Source organism: Anastrepha obliqua, chromosome 2 (assembly GCF_027943255.1).
Source record: "Anastrepha obliqua isolate idAnaObli1 chromosome 2, idAnaObli1_1.0, whole genome shotgun sequence".
NCBI classification, from domain to species: Eukaryota; Metazoa; Arthropoda; class Insecta; order Diptera; family Tephritidae; genus Anastrepha; species Anastrepha obliqua.
Genome location: NC_072893.1, coordinates 95,200,186 through 95,222,539, shown reverse-complemented (window position 1 = coordinate 95,222,539; position 22,354 = coordinate 95,200,186). Strand labels below are relative to the sequence as shown.

Genomic DNA, 22,354 nt, shown 5'->3' with positions numbered 1-22,354 from the left:
CTAACGTGTTGAGAAGGTTTAGGCAATCATTTACCAATTAAGAGGTGATAGTTGTTGATAGAAGGGCTTTTAGAGACGCTTGGCTATCTGAAAGTATGTAGATGTGAGTACCCCTCATTTTCCTGCTAAGGCATTCTCTCACACATATTTCAATGGCATGTATTTCTGCCTGGAATATTGTTGGGTAGAGTCCCATCGGAATCGATTTTTTGAATTTAGGCCCATTGATTCCTGCCCTTGTTCTACCATTTTCTAATTTGGACCTATCAGTAGACCATAGCTGAGAGCCAGGTTTGAAAGTGATAGAATTAGTTCTCCAGTCTGTGCGTTCATTAATTATAACTTGGATGTTCCTGAAGAGTATTGGTTTGGGTGATAGTATATCATCCCTATGAAGAATGGGACTATGTAGGAAATATTCTAAGATCTTTAAATTATCAGATGCGTTTTTGTTATACCACATTTTATAGTGACTTCACGGAAACGCGTTCGAGTGGGATAAAAAGTATGATATATCCGTCTCCTGGTTCTAGGCTACCTCTCCACCAATTTTCAGCCAAATCGGTTCAGCCGTTCTCGAGTTATAAGTAGTGTAACTAACATGACTTTCTTTTATATATATAGATATAATGAACAAAACATATTTTACTTAGAAGAAATTATTTAGTTAAGTTAATAAATTAACCGCTAATTAAGCATTTAATATATAAGTTTAAATCTAAAAAAATTCTATTGAAGAGTATTGGAACGATAATTGGTCTGATAGAACTTCTTGCAAGTTAGCATTTATTGGGAAGAAAACAAATGTAAAAGCTTTTTAGGTATGAAATTACGTACATATACATCTACCACACAACATTCCACTCCCCAGTTAAACGACTCTTATTCTTATTTCATTTTTCACCACACACGTAGGCACGCACACATAATTTAACTTACTTGGTTTTAAGCTGCAAACTTTTTTCTTCCACACTCTTACCCTGTTTAGTGTACGGCACACATCCATACATATATAGAACACGTACATGTTGTATACGTAACCTAAGTGGCAGAGCATTTTAAAATCCCGCTGCGAACTGCGTCAGAGAAACAACAACTTGCCGAAAAGAAATAGCACACAGGTGGTAATAATCGTGTCACGGCGAAAGCGAATGTGTATCTGTAAAATATAAAACTTTATGTGGAGAACGAAAAAAAGCAAAAATAAAATAAATAAAAAGCTCTAGTTCCGTTGTGTCTCAATTTAGCATATTGGCAGTAAAGTGTGCGGAGATTTGTTTTGATTAGCAGGTAACATCGTGAATTCAAAGTTCATGACACGTCGCTGTTGACAGATGTTTAGGTGCTCCATCGAATTGAATATAGCGAAATTTATGAAAAAAAATCTCCGAAATCAAAGTGCTCTCTCTACATACGCTCTATTTTCTATCCCACAGTGGGCGGTAGTCGCGCAATTTTCTTAGAATTAAGCTTAATAACAATGCAAATAATAGTCAGGCGAAGTTGGCTCACTTTGGTTTCAGGTCAACTCGTCAATCAACTTACAAAAAAAGGATAAACATAATTACCGGAACCTTTTTAAACACCGAAGTGAAATACAAATTAACTAGAGGATGTTCTAAGCGAAAGTACACACAAGGTAATCTAAATAAAAGTTTATCTTTAAAAAGTAAATATATGGCTGGTTTCCACGGCTGGCTTTAATTAGCGCTTTATTCAGAGCGCCCCGTAAAAAAGTCTAAAGGATTTATATCGTAGCTCCGAGGTGGTTAATGGAAACCTCCAAAAAAATTGGGAACCCGAATTTCGCGCAGAAAATATCGATTGCTTGATGGGGTGACTGGCATGATGAGTTTTCCTACAGATCGCATCCAAAAATTGGACGAACCAGTGTTTTTGAAAAAAAAATGGGTTACTGGTGACATTACTCAGATACACAGAGTAGAGTAGGAGGATTATTTCGACCAAATATTTACAATACTTTGAGCAAATACAGTTATATATTATTTAAGTATGTATGCAAACGATTCATCGATTTGATAATTAACGATATATTGAGTATCGGAAAAGATGAGATACATCGATGACAACTTTTGTTAAGGTGCTGCCCAAGGCGTATCTATATGTAATAAACTTCGCCTTAATTGAGTACTATGGTGACGCTACTAAAAAACAGTTACTTTGTTTTCGCGATTTTGATATACATATATTGTGGCGTACAACTTTTTTTGGGTGTTTGGCCGAGCTTCTCCTCCTATTTGTGGCGTGCGTCTTGATGTTATTCTACAAAATGGAGGGACCTACAGATTCAAGCCGATTCCGAACAGCAGATATTTTTATGAGGAGCTTTTTCATGGCATAAATACACTCGGAGGTTTGCTGTTAGAAAAAACTTTTCCTGTATTTTGGTCTTTCACCGAGATTCGAACCAACGTTCTCTCTCTGAAATCCGAATGGTAATCACGCACCAACTCATTCGGTTACGGCGGCCGCAAATACAGTTACGAAGCCATTAATTTCGCTGGAGCTATATGCAACCTTCCCATTACATACCGCCCATCCTAAAAAAAAGAAGAACCTGTTTAACCCTGTTTAAAGCAACATAGCTCACACTGTGCAACACTATGTTTATTTTGTGTTTGTTAGTGTGTATGTGTACTCGATCACAGGTCGTTGTGCGAAATTCCATACGATGCGGCCGAGTTGATGCGAGCAAAGCACTGCCATAACAAAAATTTCTTCTGCCCTATTCAATCAATCACTCGTATCAACGTGGGGTACACGTTTGCATGTGTATTCGTGTATATGCTTTTAAATGTACATACATACATAAATACATTTAACTGTGTATATGTATTCAGGTGTGTCGTTTTGCGCTCGTGTCTGGCTGTCAGCTTGTATGCTTTCATCTTGTTTATTTCATTACTTGTTTGATTTGTAAACGTCACATCGTAAATGTAAAATATACGAGTATGTATGTATGCGTGCAACAAAAACTACACTTTGACTTTTGTGTTGATGCCGTTGTGTTCACATATCCTTGATATGCCATGGAAATGTTTGAATATCTTATCTACCTAAAAGTCTTAAGAAATTCGAAAGCAAAAAAGGATAGGAAGGCAAAAGTTTTGTGAGAGGCAAAGGTAGGAGAAAAGTATAGAAAAATGCTAAAAATATGTAATGTTGATAAAACCACAGGAAATGGTAGAGATATATATATGTAGTAGATGAACTACAAAGGAAAAACAAAACAAACAAAGATAACAAGTCGTAAAAATAAAACACCGAATGCCAAAAGTATTGAAGACATTCCATTGTCTATTATTCTATTGAAAGAGTATGGAAAAAATACGAATACAAAAACAGAGGCAACAAAAATAAAAGAAAATAACAAAAATAAGCAAAACAGTGAAAGCAATGAAACTATGCGAGCGAGCCACATACAGGGTGTCTATAAGCCATTTAAAAAGTAAAGTGTCATTAAATGTAGATGCGCGGTGATGCTGGCTTCGGGGGCGGACGTTTAACGACGCGTTGCCTGGGACATGCGTACTAAAACAGTAAATTTACTGCGCTGCAAAGCCAACAACGAAATGATGAGCGCCGCCAACACACTCACGCCGGCAGCGAGTCAACGAAGCAGACAGCCAGCCAGCTAGCCAGCCATCCAGCCATCCAGCCTACATACATAGGTAGCCAGGCAGGCGAACCAGTAAGCTGCGCTAGTTAGGCCAAGCGGATAGGTTCGAGTGTCGTGGTGCTTCTCCAATGCTGTCAGTCGGTGATAGCAGAGAAGTGCAAATGTCGAAGAGTAGTGCGTTTTTGCGGTGCGGACAGTGCCGCGAATCGGTCGGTTTTTTCGATAAGCATTTTGGGCGGCGTGTGCGTATGAGTAATTTAAAAAAATCAAACATTTCGAATATTTGTTGAAATTTTGCAATGTTTCGTGTATTGTTGGGCCGGAGAAAAAAACTAACGAAATGTATAGACAATTAGAGAAAGACAAAAAAGTATGCAGCTATATGCTTATTATGGCGTTTTATAGCGTCTTTTCGTTTGATTTTTTTTCCTAACTCGAAAGTGTAGCATGCAATAAACACAACTGCTTAAACACGTCACCGAGAATGTGAAATCTGCTTAGAAGTCAGGATGGCTATAAACTTCTAAATCAACAAAAAATCACCATTTCTATAAATAACCGAATCAATTGTAGTAGAAGTGAATAACTTGATGTTGATGAATTGTGCTTGACGATAAATCTTAAAAATACATACATACATACCCGAATTACATGCATTTGACGCGTTCGTATGTATGTGTATATATGTACCTATGCAAACAAGTGTACAGGCAATAGATACTTATCTACTTGACTCAATTCATTTTTTAATTTTCAGAAACTGAGTCGGAAATTAATTTTCTTTATTTATATTTTACATTGTATGCATCAGCAAGTGGGGATAAATGATATTATAGGGTTCTACATAAAGTATAAAAAATGTTTGGTGAATGAAGTGTTAAACAGAAACTGTTTTCACTCAAAACTCACTTTATTACGATGAAGCGAAATAATTTTTCGGACCACTTCAAACTAATTGGAATCATAAAACACTCGCAATATCAACTAACCGTGAAGCTTTTGCCTTATATCCACATGAGTGAAAAGCGAAACTACTAACAAGAAGTACGGATGAAGTTTTTTTCAGTTTTCTCCAAGTTATGAAGCTTGTAAAATGTGGGCATTAAATAATCACAATAAAAGAATCTGAAGCACGCATATTGCGCCAAGGAGTAGCTCTTAAAAATTCCAGACTTCGCTTCTTATTCTCGTCGTATCTGACAGCAATTGCCCTCTAATGACGGCTCACCAAAGTACATTCGAGGTTCCTGTTCAATGACAGTCGTGCGTGTGTTCCTGAATCGATCGGATTTAAAGGATTTGTATCTGGTGAGAGGCTGTCACTCCAGCAGCATTCTTCAGAAGAGTATGAAGCACTAGAAAAGCAAGATTTCTTAGAAACGCGCAATTGAGCTCCTTTCGTCACAGTAACTAGATGACTAACTGCACCTTCTGAAATAAATCTGAATTTAAATAAGATTTTGGACTAATTAGTGATTAGTTTTGTAAGAAAAAGTGGGTTAAGTTGTTATGTCACAGCCTATGTCTGGCCTATGAATATCAAACTCGACTAATGAAGCGATCTTCTCGATATTTCATTGCGTGCCTTATATTTTTATAATTGGCGCTTACACCCTTTTTTGGATGTTTGGCTGAACTCCTTCTTTCATTTGTGGCGTCCCTTGTTGCGTGTTGTGATGTTCTTTCACAAATGGCGTCCGCCGTAGCTCAATGGGTAGGCGCGTGACTATATTTGAAAGTATGCGGGTTCGAATATCCGTGCATGAAACACCAAATTCTAGAAAAAGTTGTTTCTAATAGCGCTCAATCCTCGGCAGGCAATGGCAACAAAAAAATCATCTGCCGTTTGCAGTCGGCTTAAAACTGCGGAGAGGCGCAATTATTGGTGGGGTTTTGGTCTTACATAAGTTGCATCCGAACCACGCTGTGAAGCCATAATGGATGAGTGAATGATTGCAATCAAAAGAAGTCTTTTAAATCCAATGAAAATTTAACCGTTAGGACAAAAATCACCGGATAGATGTTTAGAAATAATATGTGTGAGGCATATTTTGACCCTGAAAAGGCAGAAAAAAGGTAACGTCTAACATCCTGAAACCTAGAAAAATAATCGTAATTTGGGTTGCACTGCAGAAAAATAAAATTACTTTTTCTTTTGATATGCTGCTCAGTTATAGTGCGCGCATTTTGCAATTCAACTGGCAGCGACTGAGCAGACAATCAGAATTAGTTGGACTTTACACTACGCTAAACTATTGGTTAATAGTATTTATAGTTAGCTCTTCTCCAGCCAATACTGCGCTCTTGAATGGCATGGGAATACGTATGTAGTGGTGATCAACGGCTTGATATGATATTGGTACGTACCAGTAAAGAGGCCCGTACTGTACAGAGGCCCACTTTCAGACCTCCATCTTCCGAATCAAGCAAAGCACGTCTGATCATCATTTTTTTTATATCAAGAGGAGAAGACTGTTTTACGTCGTAGACCGAGAACATGCTTATATAAGTTTAGAATAGCTCCATTAGTACAGTGCAGGCTATTATAAAAGAAAAAAATATTTTTACAGGCATCCGGCACTGCTTGATGCTGCGAGTTATAAATTTTGTATATTATGTGATTTTGTGCGCTGTATTGTGGCATCACATTCTGGCAGCAGTGCAATTAACCAACCAACTTTCATCCTTTTATCCGTGACCCACTAAAGACTTGTACCATTTAACATACTTTGTGGCATCTGCGCTGTTGGAAGAATTAAATGAACAATGTTTTTAAAATTCTACCGCTGTCAAAAACATACAAACGAACAGATCACAGCAAAACAATGAGATTTTACAAAGAAGGACTGGCAAAAATAAAACTCCAAAAGAATGGTTAAGGCCATGCAATAAATATGAATTAAAAAAAGCGGCTATGCCCCCAACAGATTGCTGACAACAGTATTTGTACAATAACAATAACAACGCTTCTTTGCTTATTGCAATGAGGAATTGTTTAAGCAAATTGCGAATATAATTGAAAGTGCTTACGTGTACTTACTTATCCAGATACAGTGATGGCCGTACAATTGAGCACCAGGTACTATATTTTAAGCTGAGTACATATACAACACAGAAAAGTGGTAGATAAAGAAGGAAATTGAAAGTTCCATGAATAGATCACAAATATGTAATACAGAAAAATATCCTCCTTATGCAGAAAATAAAATAAAAGGGTATATTCGATTACTCTTGTTATATATATATGATTGGCGCTTACACCCTTTTTGGGTGTTTGCCCCAGCTCCTCCTCCTATTTGTGGCGTGGGTCTTGATGTTGTTCCACAAATGGAGGGACCTATAGTTTCAAGCCGACTCCGAACGGCAGATAGTTTTATCAGGAGCATTTTCATGGCAGAAATACACTCGGAGGTTTGCCATTGCCTGCCATACACAACAGAAATATTGATGGAATGAATTTTTTTTATTATAATCTGGTAGATAACTTGATGGTATTTATTTTTTAAATGTGAAATCCGGCATATGTCCGCCGCGGATACGAGTTACATGGTCCATTCGATCAGTCCAATTTTTGACTACTTTTTCCAATAAATCTGGTCCTATGGCGTCCAAAGTGGCTTGAATATTACAATAAAACGATGTTTTTGTTGTTGTGGCAGCATAAAGATTCCCCATACTTACATACGGGGAATGCTGCTGGAGTGACAGTCATTGGCCGGATATAAATCCGGGTCGTTTCGGTAACATAGAACCGACTGTCGTGGAAATGCGCGATTGTTAAGCGCGCTGTATGGCAAGTTGTGCCGTCTTGCTGGAACCAAAGGTCGTCGATGCTGGAGACATCCTCGTTGATTAACAGTTTTGTAAATTGCTTGGACTGTGTTATTATCCAACTCATAACCAATGCCCAGAATATCATCATAAGATCATAATTCCATATTACTAGACAAACTGTCGTCATTATCAGAGGTAGACAGCATTTATTGAAAGCACGATCCTGATTTCATCTTGCGTAGATCTATTTTTAGGCTCAAAGATTGAGTATTACTGCTCATAACTTATGTTACAAAGCAGTGTGAGTATCTGTAGGAAGGATTTGTAATCATAGACTTAATAAGTAATAAAACTTAATAACTTATTGTTTCTAATTATGTGACCACTTCTGTATCCACCTCCTAAGAAGAGGCTGTACATTGCATAGCGCTGTGGCCTATAACAAACATCCCGAAAGAGAATAAATTCATACATACATATATGCGCCTTGGAAATCTCTGCTAATGCGTTATTATCTTTTCCTTTCATTAATAAAACGAATCACTAAGTATTTACATCGAAATAGTACAAAAGTATTGTATATCAGCATAAATCCCATTATACGGTGATGCCTTTACACATAATTTAACGCCACCTGGGCATTATTCACTCAGCTCTTTGGCAGTGTGGATTTATGCTAACATTTGACCCACAACTGAGGTTGACTGTCACGCTCCGCACACTTTGCTTGATGGTGTTGGCTCCTCTCGTAAGACTTGTGCCATTATTCAGACACGCTTCTGGTGCATAGAAACCTATGTGTTGAGGGGAAAGAGTTAAACTTTGTGCTAGAACAGATTTTGGTGTTTTTTTTTTTTCTTTTCTTCCTTTTTTGTTTTGAATGCTCGAATGAATGTATTTTTCTGAAATTCTCAACGGGCATTGTGATGAGCACAATGATCCTGTCAGCATGTGTTAGTCACAAGCTATTCGTTGTTTAAGGCGCATTCTTTTGTTGGTGCATTCCTTTTCTAGTTTTTCAGTGTGTAGCCGAACTTGCATGGCCTTTCAGTTGCTCTTTTTCTGCTCACTTCTGGCGTAAGTGCGCCTTTGAAAATTCGTTTGAAATGTTTAGAAAACATACTTATTTTTGGAAAACAATGAATATTTCTCTATGCCTCTGTTGTTAGGTATTTGCGAGTACCCCAAAGGGATGCTAATTCGATGTAATGAAAATGTAAACATCTAAAAAAATTAAGAAGACTATTTATTTAATAACGAATAACGATATACATATACATACAATATATAATATAATACATATGTTCATATGCCCATCCGAGTATGCGTAGGTGAGCGTCCTTAATGGCTTTAGATGCTGATAATTACTTCCGCGCGTTGACTTGATATCACCTTGAAAGTGTTTGCGCTCAGATATCATTAACACTTTCCGACATTCTTAGATATATATGTAAATACGTATTATTACGTACAGTCCTAAGTATTATATATATGTATGTTAGGGCAGGTCAGTTTGTTCTTAATTAATATAACCGACCTTCTTGCGGCAACTAAAGTATTCCACTGGAAATTCTGAACAAAAGGTTCGTGCAAGTTCTTAGTTAGTCATTTTAGTTTTGATATTTATTTTAACATGAAAAATGTTTTTTTCTACCGGTCGGCTTTCGACAGACAATGCCAAACCTTTCACTGTGCTTCTGCCATGAAAAATCTTTTCCCTCCATTTGCGAAACAACCTCAAGACGCACGCCACATATAGGAGAAGGAGCTCGGGCAAACACCCAAAAAGGGCGTTGAGCTAAAAAAGAAAATTACGAGAATTCATAATCAATGAGCAATGAGAGAAAACTGACTATACCAGAACATGTAAAAAATGAGTGCCAATCCAAATTCATACCAAGAATACTTTCTGTTTCCAACACAACATACGATCTAGATCCGACAAAATCTGCGTAATGTGGTGTGGTGATCTTGCAATGGACGAAGTGCAATTACTCGCCTCGCAACGTGGTCATTATACTCAGAGATACGACACTTTGGAGTCTGCCATGGCTTGTGATCGGTTAGGAATACCGGACAGGGTAGCAGTTTGTGTGGAATATATATTCCTTTCTCAAATATTGAATTCAAAGCCCAGCGTGGAGAGCCTGTAGTTGTACACAAATTTAAAGTTGCTAGAGAGAAAATTATGTAAATGTAGAGACCGATACCTAACCGCATGGTAGCCGGTGCTATGTACCGGAATGACTCGGGTTTTTTCTGGCCAAGAGCTGTCGCCCCAGTAAATTATCTCTGTCTAGTGCGCTGAACCTCACTGATGTGATTGCATTTTCTTTCAACAGTAGAAAATATGAATTTGATTGTTTTACGTAAATAGGATGTAGATTTTCTTGGCTCGGTTAAAAGCGAGCAGAATTGTATGTATCCATGCAACTGCCAAATAACTTATAATACCAATTTACTTTAATATATAAGTAAAGTTCCACAATTTAATAATTTATGGTGGTGTACTAATATCGCAATTCATACTTTAGACGCGATTTTTGAATGTTGATTTGCCCTAATTCATAAATTCTGTAACACAGAATAATGTACTTTTTTACACATAGCGAAAATATCGTGCTAAGAATGTTATTCGATGATAGAAAATCAATTCGCGACTGTTCGATAAGCAAAATATGATACAACAGTGGTCACACAAGTTATTCGTACACTCACAGTTTATCAACAGTTACACCTGATACTTAACACGATTTATACAAAGGAACAAAGTATTTAATATATTGGTAAAAAGTAACATTTTTATTCAGTATTTAAGTGACAACTTCCAAATTCATTTCTGGAATTAGTGAACTTAAGGTATCATAATAACGTAATAAGTCACGGGTACTTTTCCCCCGGGCCCGGAGTTTTCAGAGGGGCCCGGACTCGAGATTATACGTATTTATATGAATTAGACATAATTGGAAAGAGCCCGCATTTGCAGTTTTCCCCCGGGGCCCGGATATGCTCCCTACAGCCCTGATACATATACAGTGAAACCTACCCTTGCGAACACCTCCAATAAGCGGACACTCCCCATAACCGGACAAAAACTGAGGAACCAAGGTTTATGTTGTGTTTTTAGAGCGAATTCCACTCTAATAACCAGACACTCTAATAACCGGACGCGGACACTTTTTCTCATTTTTTTTTTTGTTCTAATCACCACTTGAAAGCGGACGCGGACCTCTCGGTAACGGACAAGCAAAATATATCACTGAAAAATTGTGTAAAGAAAACAATAAAAACCTCTCATAAGCGGACGCGATACTCTAATCCACGGACAACAAAGATAGTAGATAGACAATAGTTGAAATAAAAGATATTAAAAGAATATGGATGGGCGGTGATGGCGTCAACAAAAAGAAAAAGTTCTTAAACGCGGATGGCTCAAAAACTGACCATTTGAGTTTCGAATGGTTGGTTAAGGCCAGAAGCCAAAATATACCAATATCGGGTATTATTAAAAGGAAAAAGCAAAAGAAATCGCTGGCCGATTAGGTATTCAAAATTTTTCTGCGTCAAATGGATGGTTGGAGAAATGGCGTAGGCGTCATAATGTGACTTTCAAAAGAATATGTGGGGAATCTTCCGAGGTTAATTTCGAGGATTGTGTGCCAATATGGTTGAAGATAAAGAAAAGCCATTGGTTATCGGAAAAGCAGCATGCCCACGCGCCTTTAAAAGGGGCAATATAGGAAGTTTGCCAGTCGAATGGAAGTCAAACCGGAAAGCTTGGACGTCTCGTGAAATTATGTGTGAGTGGCTAGAAATGCTTGATAAAAAAATGGGCTGCCAGAAGAGAAAAATTTTATTATTTTGGAACAATGCTACAACTCACCCTCGAGATATTAAACTAGATACCATAAAGTTGATCTTTTTACCTGCTAATACAACATCCGTTTGTCAGCCCCTCGATCAGGGTATAATACAAAATTTTTAGTGTCATTACAGATGCCATATAATCAAACATATTTTGACAAAATTAGGAAACATTCCAATGGACAGACTTTCAAAAACTTTTGACATTTTGGAGGCTGTTTTTTTATTAAATCTTCATGGGACAACGTAACGGCAGAAACAATTAAGAATTGTTTTTCGAAAGCCGGGTTTCAAAAAGCTCCGCTTGAATGTTCTGACTTCGAGGCAGAGGATGATATTCCCATATCGACACTAGCGGCTTTGATAAAGATTTTAAATGAAAATCAGCAAGGTCAGTATACAGAAGAGTTTTTGTTAATCGACGAAGTTGAAAGACAATAATATTGACGTTGTCATTGACGAAATTAATACTGAGGAATTATCTGACGGAGAAAGCGAAGACTCAAATCATGTATGTGTCCAGGATGAATGTCAGATCAAGTCATATCCTGAAGCATTAGAACAACTGCGTCGCATTAAACAATTTCTAAGAGACGATATTACTGGATTCCAATACGCCAAGACTTTAGATGAAAAAAATGATGAAAAAAACTGAACGTATCATAAAAGAACATACAAAAATTATTTAAAGAGGTGGGACAGTAATTTTAACCTAGAGTTTTTTTCAACCCCCATAAGCGGACGAAAATTGTGGAACCGTGAGTGTCCGCTTGTGGGAGGTTTCACTGTACATATGTATATACATATATTATAAAAATGGAAAGGTCATACCTTTAAAATATGTAATATATAAATAATTGTGTGCATTTCCCACAATTTCTCGAAACTCGTTTTTTTTAATTCAGTTACCGTCTAAAGGTTTATCCTACAAACAAAATGAAAAATATTCATAAGTGAATAAGTGCTATGTTTTGGCGGAAACATTCGTATGATTGTGCATATAAACTCTATTCTATGGTTTACTGAAGAAACACACATTTCATACGTAAATTTTCTTTCAACAAAATTTAGCAAAAAAAACATAAAAACATGATTGAGAATTAATAACTAAAATTAAAAATAAGGAGGCTCGAAATACTTTTTTGAGCTATGCTTCCCTGGATTTTTTGGTTCAGAATTCCCAGTGAAATATTATATTTTAGCACTGAAACGAAGTAAAAGAAACATATGACCCGCCCTAATGTACATGTGTACTGTCATTAGGGATAAACTTGTTCAGAAGAATGGGCTAAGACTGTAATTTGCAATTATTTTACCGTAAAAGCGTGACTCACACCTTTAGCATGTGTCTAGAGACAGTGATTATAGGTACTACGTATGTATGTATGTATTATATATATATCATCTTCGTGTAGCTGCAATTTAGTGCGTGCCAAAATGTTTAAAGTTCGGAAGCGAAAAATATTACAAAGTGTTTTTAAAATGAGTACTTATGTGAGAGAAAAGAGAGAGTAGAGTGCGTTAGTATAATTACTGCAAAAAATAAGAATATAAATAATTTTCCACTCAAATGAAATTCCACTCCGCTTTTTCCTGAACGCGTAGCAGCTGCAAAAATCAGTTGCATGCATATCAATTCCATTTAAAAAAATATTAGTTCCAAAAAAAAAACTCTAAAACCTACTATGATTGACTGGGTGTCAATCGTTCGACATTCGCGCCGTCGGTTCTCAAATTATGTGGGTACACGTTCGCCGGTGCGTATACGTCGACGAAGAAGGCAGTTGGTGGCGCCACCCCCAGCAACATCAACATCTACATCTACTAAGCACACAAGCAGCAGTGCGTCGACTGTGGCAAAGACGCCCACCAGTAGTGGTGCCAGCAATAGGGGTAGTGGCAGCAGTGGTGGTATTGGTGGCGATACTGGCGGCGGGGGCGGCGGTACTCAATATGCCTGCTGTTGCGCGAATGTAAGTGTACGTACTGGAAACGTACGAGTGCGCTCTATAAATCTAGAACAATTACCTAAGAGTGCATTGCAATATTTACATACTTTAAGAAACATTTTTGCTAGTGTTTTTAATACTAATCGTGCTTGCGAACTGATACGTTTGTGGCCAAGTATTAATTATGTATTTTTTGTCGTTTTCTCTTCTTTCATAGAATCAGCGCATGAAAGTGGATGGTGAGTCCGAAATATCGAAGGAGACTGCCGGAGTAAGCGCAAGCGGTGCAGCAGCAAGTGAAAGTGGTAGCGGCGGTGCTGTCAAAGCGGCTCGTTCACCCGAAGCGGCGCCCTACCATAATCGCCAACAGCAGCAGTCAAGTGCTAATGTGGACACTGCAAGCAGCGAAGCTGTAAGTGCCAATGTCTACAGTAATAACAATAATAATAGTATGTACAATAACAAAAACAGCAATAGCTCTGTTTCCAGCTCGATCGTTTGTGAATCACCAATTTATCATTTTAATTGCCTTCAGATGGGAAATTAATACCAAAATACCATAGTTTTATACGTTGATACACATCTGCTTGCATCTATCCCAGAACGAAATACTCATTGAGTACTAAACGAATTGCTTTGATTTATTCGCTGTGTATAATTAGCTAATTCGCCATTGCTGAGCTTTGAATTAATTTGGATGTATTTTTTATTGCCTCTCTCCTTAATTAATTCTAAAGGCGGAATTCAAGTTCAATACAGGCAACGCCTAAATTTAATAAAGCTGGGAAATATTTATTTCAGTTTTCACTGCAGACTTCTCATATTAATTTAACCGGATATGAAAGAAATGTATAAATATGGCGTTAAGCAAATACAACAAACTGGGGTGCGGCAGTAGCTTCCTTCCTTACTACGAGTATATAAAGTATATTCGTATTATCGCTGCACCTTTTAGCAATTTACCATTTCCGCTCCTTTGCTTTCGTATTTCGATTCTCTATCCCCATAAGGAATATTTTCCGCGCTCGTTTGCCTTCCAATTTATTGTCGTGTGCCGTAAATATACTATTTTTTTATTACATTTTACGCAGCACAAACAAATTTATTTTCGTAAATTTTTACGCTGAGCTTTTATTGTTTTTATTACGGTTGTGGGCAGGGTGGGTGTGTTCTGCCTGACCACCATTTTATTACTATAATAATATTTCCCATTGCACTTCCATTTTGTTGTGTATATTTTACTAATTTTTATTAAATTAATTAATATGTTTGTATACAGTTTGCATTTTTATTCGTTTTTGTACTTGCTTATCATTTTGTTTGCTAATTTTAAATAAATAAACTGCTCCTTGGTTTTTTATATGGCATGCTGCATTTGATTTTATTTCTCCGAACTAAGAGGTTTGTATGCATTTTTTGTTTATTTTTTAATTGTGTCGTATATATTTATCACAATATTTAAATTTTCTTTTAATATTGGTAAGATTTTTATTGTTTAAAAAAGTAGTTAGCGGTTCTAATATGCACCTACCAAAATGCTTTAAGACGGAAATTTTATAATTTAAAGATATTGACAAAATATAATATTTATTTGTGTAAGGTTTTGCATTTCAGTCTGTTTCGAAAAGTTAAGCTGGGGTGTTTTATCACCTGAATTACATTATATTGTTTTGAAATTATTCTCTATAACACTGTGCGACAGTGTTTTTATACTTTTATGGAGACCTAGTACAACTTGTAGGTATAGTAAAACTAAGAAAAATGGTATAGGAGAAATTTCCAATACACCCCCAAAATCTCGTTTTATGGCCATAAAACCGTTTTTCAGTAGGCTGATGTGAAGAATCACTCCTGACTTCGCCAATTTCCATCCGATTTCGAATTTGTTTTTTTAGTTCGAAAGAACAAAAACAAGCCTTTTTGACAGTGTGTTGACAATTTTTCTGAAATGTCAACTGACGAGAATGTAGGGGGAAGTATTTGGAATTTTTTTATTTTTTCTCTATTTTTTCAACTTTGACATAATTTTTACGATATTATCCGATATTGAGGATTTTTTTTAGTACACTACTGTTATAGTAAATTTAATTTTGCGTCGAATGAGCTATATTTTACTGTAATTGAATTAAAATTCATAGAGTTGTGTGAGTTTTAAGATTCTATTTTTTTTTTACTAATTTGGTATGTAGGTATAACTTACGCTAAATGGGAATAAGGACGTGTTTTGATGCGTTATTAGATACGTAATATTTATTGGAGTATATATGTACTATACTGCGTACAACAGAACTGGTTAAAACTTACGAAAATATCTGACATATTATCACACATTTTTTTTTTATATCATTTTGTTTAGTTTTTCTATAGCCACAAGTTGTGCTAGGTCTCCATAAAAGTATATTTAATTTTTTTTTGTCACACTGTGTAATATGATTAATTTCTTCACTTGCTATATTTTATGAATTTTTCTATGAACTTTATTATTTAATTTTATTAGGCAAATTCAATTCGCCAAGCGTTTCCGAGTAGCGAATAGATGTATCAAGTGGTATAAAAAACATACGACCTTGAACAAAAAGACCCCGGAATATATTCAGAAAAGCCAAAATACAAGTTTATTCCTCAAAATTGATATTATCGCTTTCAGCTCTTGAAACATTTCTGGAGCCCTATTTTCAGTATAGCCATCAGAGCCGTCTTCGATTTTTCCCATTACTTCCTTTTGGCTGCTAAAACGCATACCTCGTAGGGTTTTTTGACTTGATCAAACAAAAATATCACAGGGAGCTACATCAAGTGAATTCGATGGCTTTTGGATGGTATTCGTTTCGTTCTTGGTCAAAATTTATGGAATTTATGGCACTGTTTTCATCACTTTTCCATGTCGGCGACCTGCCAGTTTTGTCATCCGCGGTGGACTCTCACCCTCTTCTGAAGCTTTCATAAACGGCTGTTTTCTATAGAGTGTCTTTACCGTTTCAGTCTACTATTAACAGTTCCCCAACATTTCTCAAGTTTTCGCATCATTAAATCCATTTGCAACTCAAAATTTAATACAAACTCGTTGTTCCAAATTCAGATCCATTTTTAAAACTGTAAAAAATCGAGAGAACGTGCAGAGGTAGATTTACTCAAGACATCGTAACTTTTACAAATGTCAAACAATGGCGATACAATTTTGGTAGGAATGTTAATTACAGTTGCGGAAACCTCATAAAGAAAAACAAAAAAACAGTTGGCTCAGCAACTCAAATTAGAGCGTCACCTAACAGTTGTTCCAGGAACTTTTTGATCAAGGTGGTGTGCTGGCAGCACTGGAAAAGAGCTCGTTCCCACGACAGTCGGTTCTACGTTACCGAAATGTCCCGGATTTACATCCGGCTAAGGACTGACACTTCAGCAGCATTCCCCATATACTACTGTGGGCAAAAAGTAAGGTGAATTTATTTGTCAAAGTTCGCGGGATTAAAATTTCGATCTAGTTATTTTTTTCATGAGTTGGCAGCACTGTTAATAACATCTGGGCCAACTTTCATGTGAATGTCATTATCAGTAATATATTTACGCTTGTGTTTACCAAACGACCAAGAGTGCATTTTTCGATTTTTACAATGTCTGATTTGATTGAGTAGAGAAGTGCCATCAAGTTTTGTTTGCGGAATGAAATTTCGGCTGCGGAAACTTTAGCATGTTGCAGAAGGCATTTGGTGATTCGACCAAGTCGCAGAAAAATGTTTATAAGTGGTACAAAGACTTCAAAGAGGGTCGAGAACGTGTTGATGACTTGCAGCGCTCCGGACGACCATCGACGTCGACAGATGACCAACACGTCAATAAAGTGAAGGAGTTAGTGCTCAAAAATAATCGGAATATCAGAAGGATCTGTGAAAACCATTTTGAAAGACCATTTGGGCCTACGAAAAGTCAAATCTCGTTTGGTACCGAAAACTCTCAATTTCTTGGAAAAAAGTCGTCGAGTTGATGTGTGTGAAACAATGCTTTCAGACTATCAGGACAAGCTCAAATGCATCATTACGGGAGATGAGACTTGCATTTATGCTTACGACCCTGACACAGCCGACCAATCAAGCGAATATCGGGCTAAAGGCGAGGCCAGATCGAAAAGAGCACGTCAAAGTCGTTCAAAAATAAAGGTCATGATGACAGTTTTTTTTCGATTTTCGTGGTGTGGTGCACTATGAACTCCTTCCACGTGGCCAAACTGTTAATAAGGAATATTATTTGACCGTTATGCGTCGTTTACGTGAAGCAATTCGTCTAAAAAGACCAGAATTATAGGCCAACAACTCTTGGTTTTTGCATCACGATAATGCACCGTCTCACACTGCACGCGTTCTTCGTGACCATTTCGCCAAAAATTCCACGCATATCGTTCCACCGTACCACCGTATTCGCCTGATTTGGCTCCGTGTGACTTCTGGCTATTCCCAAAACTCAAGAGACCACTCCGGAGAACGCGTTTCTAGTCGATTGAGGAGATAAAAGCTGAATTGAAGAAGGTGTTGATGGCTATACCGGAAATGAACTATTTGGCATGTTTCGGGGATTGGAAAAATCGTTGGCATAAGTGTATTTCATCGAGAGGGTATTATTTTGAAGGGGATGAAATTGATTTACAAGAATAAATAAAGATTTTTCATTTTACAACCAAATTTCCCTTACCTTTTGCCCACAGCAGTACATATGTATGAAGAATGTTTATGCTGCTACAACAACAGCTGCCAAAATTTACATTTGTTTGGAAGCACTTAATGAGTATTAGTTAAATCGCATTCGTACAACTAAACATTTGTTGCTTCAAGTGATTACTTTTGATGCTCGTGCGCTATCAAAAATCTTTGTGTTCTCGTTCTTTTCAATGTTGTTGTTGACTGTAGACCAAAAACTAACAATTGCAAGGCATGTAGATGAACACGACGGCTAGCACCAAACGAAAATTTGCAAAGTTTGAGCAACAAAATTTGCTTTGTTGAACGCGGTCTAATGAAACTTGCCTGTTATCAGAAGAGAGATTTCGCAATATTGAATAGTATTACTAAAGTACTACAAAAATAGCTAAAACTCTTCTCGTTGATGTTTTGGGTTCAGCTACTGCATTGCTTATATCAGTGACTGTAAGTAGTGATTAATTTATACATCAAAGTAATCTACCTTTTCCAAACGGTGAAAATTTTAAATTTATTATTTTCATTGTGTTCATAAACAAATTTAGAGTCATTGAAAAATGTTTATAAAAAGTAAACGTTTAGTAGTAGTTTGTCTGCCGAGGGGCGACTGTTTTTAGAAATGCTTTATGCTCGGGGTTTCGAACCAGCGCACTACCGAATGGTAGTCACGTACCAATGTATTTGGGTACGGCGGCCGCCCTTACTTTAAATGAGAATGAAAAACTCAAGATGCGTAATGGTTAAACTTTTCCCCCATTGAAAGGCACTACGAAATTCTATGCAGGTAATGTTAGCGACTTCACCAACTGTAGTGAATAAAATTTTTATGTAAAAGCAGTGTTTTTCAAAGTGTCCCACTCAAAAGCATAGATGACTAGATGTGAAACTCTTTTTCTCGTGAGAGCGCTGAAAAATGTGCATTTTTTATAACATTTTCCAATATTGCCACACCGGTAGAAACATGAATTGGGTATTTTTGAACCAAAGGTCTGGAATTTTTAGTTTCCACACCACCATTGAGGTTAGTATTTAGTGTGCGGTTGCCCAATAGTATATTACTCGTAAACACCTACATATACTAAAAATAAGCACAATCCGTATGAAATATGTACATAAATAAGCAAAAAATTTAAAAATTTATATGTAAATGAAATTATTTAAAACTGAAATACAAAAGTAATTTAATAATAATAAAGTAATGAACGCGAAGAACATAAGTTATAATTAAAAACGTGCGATTTTTTAATATAACACAAAAATTGGGTAACAAAAAAAAATTCTCAAACAACGAACAGAATAAGTTAAAGCAAATTACCTTTAATTTTTGTAAAATATCTCAAACACAAATTCAGTTCCCTTACCTACGCTTTTCAACCATAGAATATTTACGTATATACAAATTTACATAAACCAACACACAGTTTTCAATAAAATTACATTATGTACATAAGACTAATTAAAAGTAGAAGTCGAAAAGGATATAACGAGCTTTGGATTCTACAAACTCACTTAAATTCAAATTATTACATTTCAATTGAATTAATTTTAAGACAAATAATTATAAACATTTCAACACGTCATTTCTCCATTAAGCAAAAACGAACTGTTTTCGTCTGTTATTTTTGGCGCGTTTCTTCTGGCAGTCTGCCATTTCGCCTATCAGCTGTTCAAAATCCCATAATGTGTGAGTGCTGCCAAGTTTTGAAACGTCCTCATGGGCGCGCTCTCCCTCAAAATGAATAAGTTTCACATCTAGTTATCTATGCTCAAAAGTACGCAAAATTATTTCATCCCGTCAAAGGGCGGTCGAAAGACAAGCAGCCTACTCTTCACGGCATGTCGCTCAAACTGCCTTTCTAAGCATCACGCCTAGAGTACTCAAAATATAATGAAAAAGTGTCGCCACTCATACTTGTGAGCACTGGCCGAAGCATAACTAACTTGTGAACTAAGCGGCTATCGTCGCTAAATTGTTGCTCCTTTCACATACAAATTTTTCGCTTGGCGAGCAGCGGAGTTTTCCAGCGAGCAGAAAATGATGAATCGAGAAAGTGAATAAAATGCTTTACAGCTCCAATCCGAACTTCTGACTTGCACTAGTGCTACATATATTAAATTTTTGTACCTTGTATTGCATTCAATTAATTTTTTTATGTAAAGAATAATTGGTTACCATTTTCTCGAATATTGAGATAATTTTGTTTACAGCAAGGTAATAGCAGCAGTACAAAACCAAAATTTGCATGTTTTTCACGTATTTCACATGTATGTATTTGCAATTTGTTGGTTTGAGTGTCAAAATTTCAATCAAAATGTAAGCAAACAAACGAAACAACAATATAACTAGACATTGAAATCACCAAATCAATTATTCTACTGCTAGCACCTAGTATGGATGCGACTATTCACAATAGTATCGTATCTTTTTTGACTTTACGTTACTATGAATCAGGTCGCATTTAATTATACGCAAGTCGAATATTTGTACAGTATATTGTATATTTCGAAGTTCAAAAATATACAGGGCGTCTCGTTAAGGATTTGAACTATCGAATTTTTTTGACTTTGATACCTAAAATATAACCGGTGGTGAGGCAGAAATTCAGTGTTTGGTTACACAGTTGAGATATATTAGAAAATGTAAAAACCCGAAAATTCAGATGAATAATTTCATCTCGCTAGCTGCAATAATCAAAAGAATCGCCGTATTTGGGGTCCACAAAGAATATCCGATACTTCAATATTGTTCCACACTCTTAAGTACCATTTTCGGTCGGGTTAAGCCTTAAGCAAATTTTTCATTCCTCAAATTGCAAGGGATGACATAGACGATGGCGTCTTGGTGAGAAAATAGCAAAAAATGTTGGTCACGAAAATATATCTGTAAGCTTATGATTGAAGTTGTTGTAAACAAACAATGTGATTTTTTGTGGAATTTGGTATTTTGTGCACTTTAGCCCTTGCGCCGGCTTGAAATTTGTAGTTTATAATCAGAAACGATAAAATCGAAAAAGAAATGAGTATATAAAGTTGTACGGTAAATTTTTGAACAAAACAAAGACTTTTAAACAAACTCAGCTGATGTGTTTTCTACCGGTTTTTGTAAGTGAGGGCAAATTTGTGCTTCGTTAACTTTTTTCCTTTACCTCTCTTTGGAAGATTATTTTCGATTACGCTCTTGATTTGAATTTATGGCTAGTGATCAAGGCGAACAATGAACTACGAGCCCTACCTGTCGAGAGATAACCAGTATCAGCAAATGCTTTTAATAATTTGAAGTTTTCTGTCCAGTGCAGGTTTCGAGCTTAAGATCTGCCGAATGGGATTAGCTAATGGACAATAGATTGTAAAACTTTTAGGGGAATTTAATTTAATTTTCCAAAAACTTTCTTTAATGTTTTTGTTTATACTTTTTTACTGTTATAATACCTTCAGCAGATGATCTACTTTTTCATACTTAACTCCCAGTCCGTAATTAAAAAGCGAGATTCCCCTTACATAATGTCTCTCCCAAAATCTGAGATTATAAATTAGTCCTAGATAATAAACATACTTTTTGGCATACATACAACCCTGTGCTTTCTGTTTAATAGATCATTATTTTTCCGCGTGTAAAGAAAAACGTCAAAGTAAAAACTAAATAAAATTGATGACGGCAAAGGAAACACGTTTGTAGATATAATTCTAATAAAATATTTGTTAGGTATCATTAACTATGCATTCATATAATAGATAAAAAGCGTGTTTCCATGAACGATTTGTCCTCATTATAAAATGTAATATCGAACTTTTAATGCGTATTGCTGCCATAACTTTTTGAAACCTCTGTAAACGTCGTTTACGGATTTCTTCCAACTGTTTATTATTAGCAGCCAATTGCACAATTAAATTAGCTATTTCTTCTCCTTCTAAATTAGCTATCGTTAATAATAATTAAAAATACCAAAAACACCGAAATATTTCACCAAAATAATTTCTATAAAGAAAGCTTTCACAACAGTATTGACAGCTGATTTCCAATTTTGCAGGTAATTTGCCATATGTGAACGGATAGGTTAATTTCGTGGATTTATTGGAAATAATGCATATGTGAACGTACTTTAAGTTGGCCTTTATAGAGTACTCAAAATGTTTAAATTGAAAGTTTGTTGTCTTCATATATAAGGAGCAGGTTTGACAGAAAAGGTTAATAAAGAACCGAAAAAAGATACAGAAATACCACTATTAAACATTAAATTTTGCAAGGTTCAACTTGTCCTGGCAATTAGATATACAAGTCGCTGTTCAACATATTCACCACAGCTACCTCTGCCGTACTTATGCGATGTGGCATCTCTGAGCACCGCAACAAGTTCACTAAAATGTTGCCAATGGCTGTTCATGGATTCGGTTATTCGCTATCCTTTGTTTTCTTCTTTTCACCTTTTCTCTAACTCGAA

At 36.3% G+C, this 22,354-nt stretch overlaps 1 protein-coding gene across 18 annotated transcripts in view; it reads left to right on the top strand.

Annotated features, from left to right (window-relative positions):
* LOC129237256 (disks large 1 tumor suppressor protein) overlaps positions 1-22,354 on the top strand; it is a 182,237-nt gene that overhangs the window by 87,936 nt on the left and 71,947 nt on the right. For all 18 annotated transcript variants that reach the window (XM_054871871.1, XM_054871869.1, XM_054871872.1 and 15 more), the window contains one exon: positions 13,445-13,639. In XM_054871871.1, the coding sequence (XP_054727846.1) occupies positions 13,445-13,639 (195 nt within the window). The remainder of the gene's footprint in view (positions 1-13,444; positions 13,640-22,354) is intronic.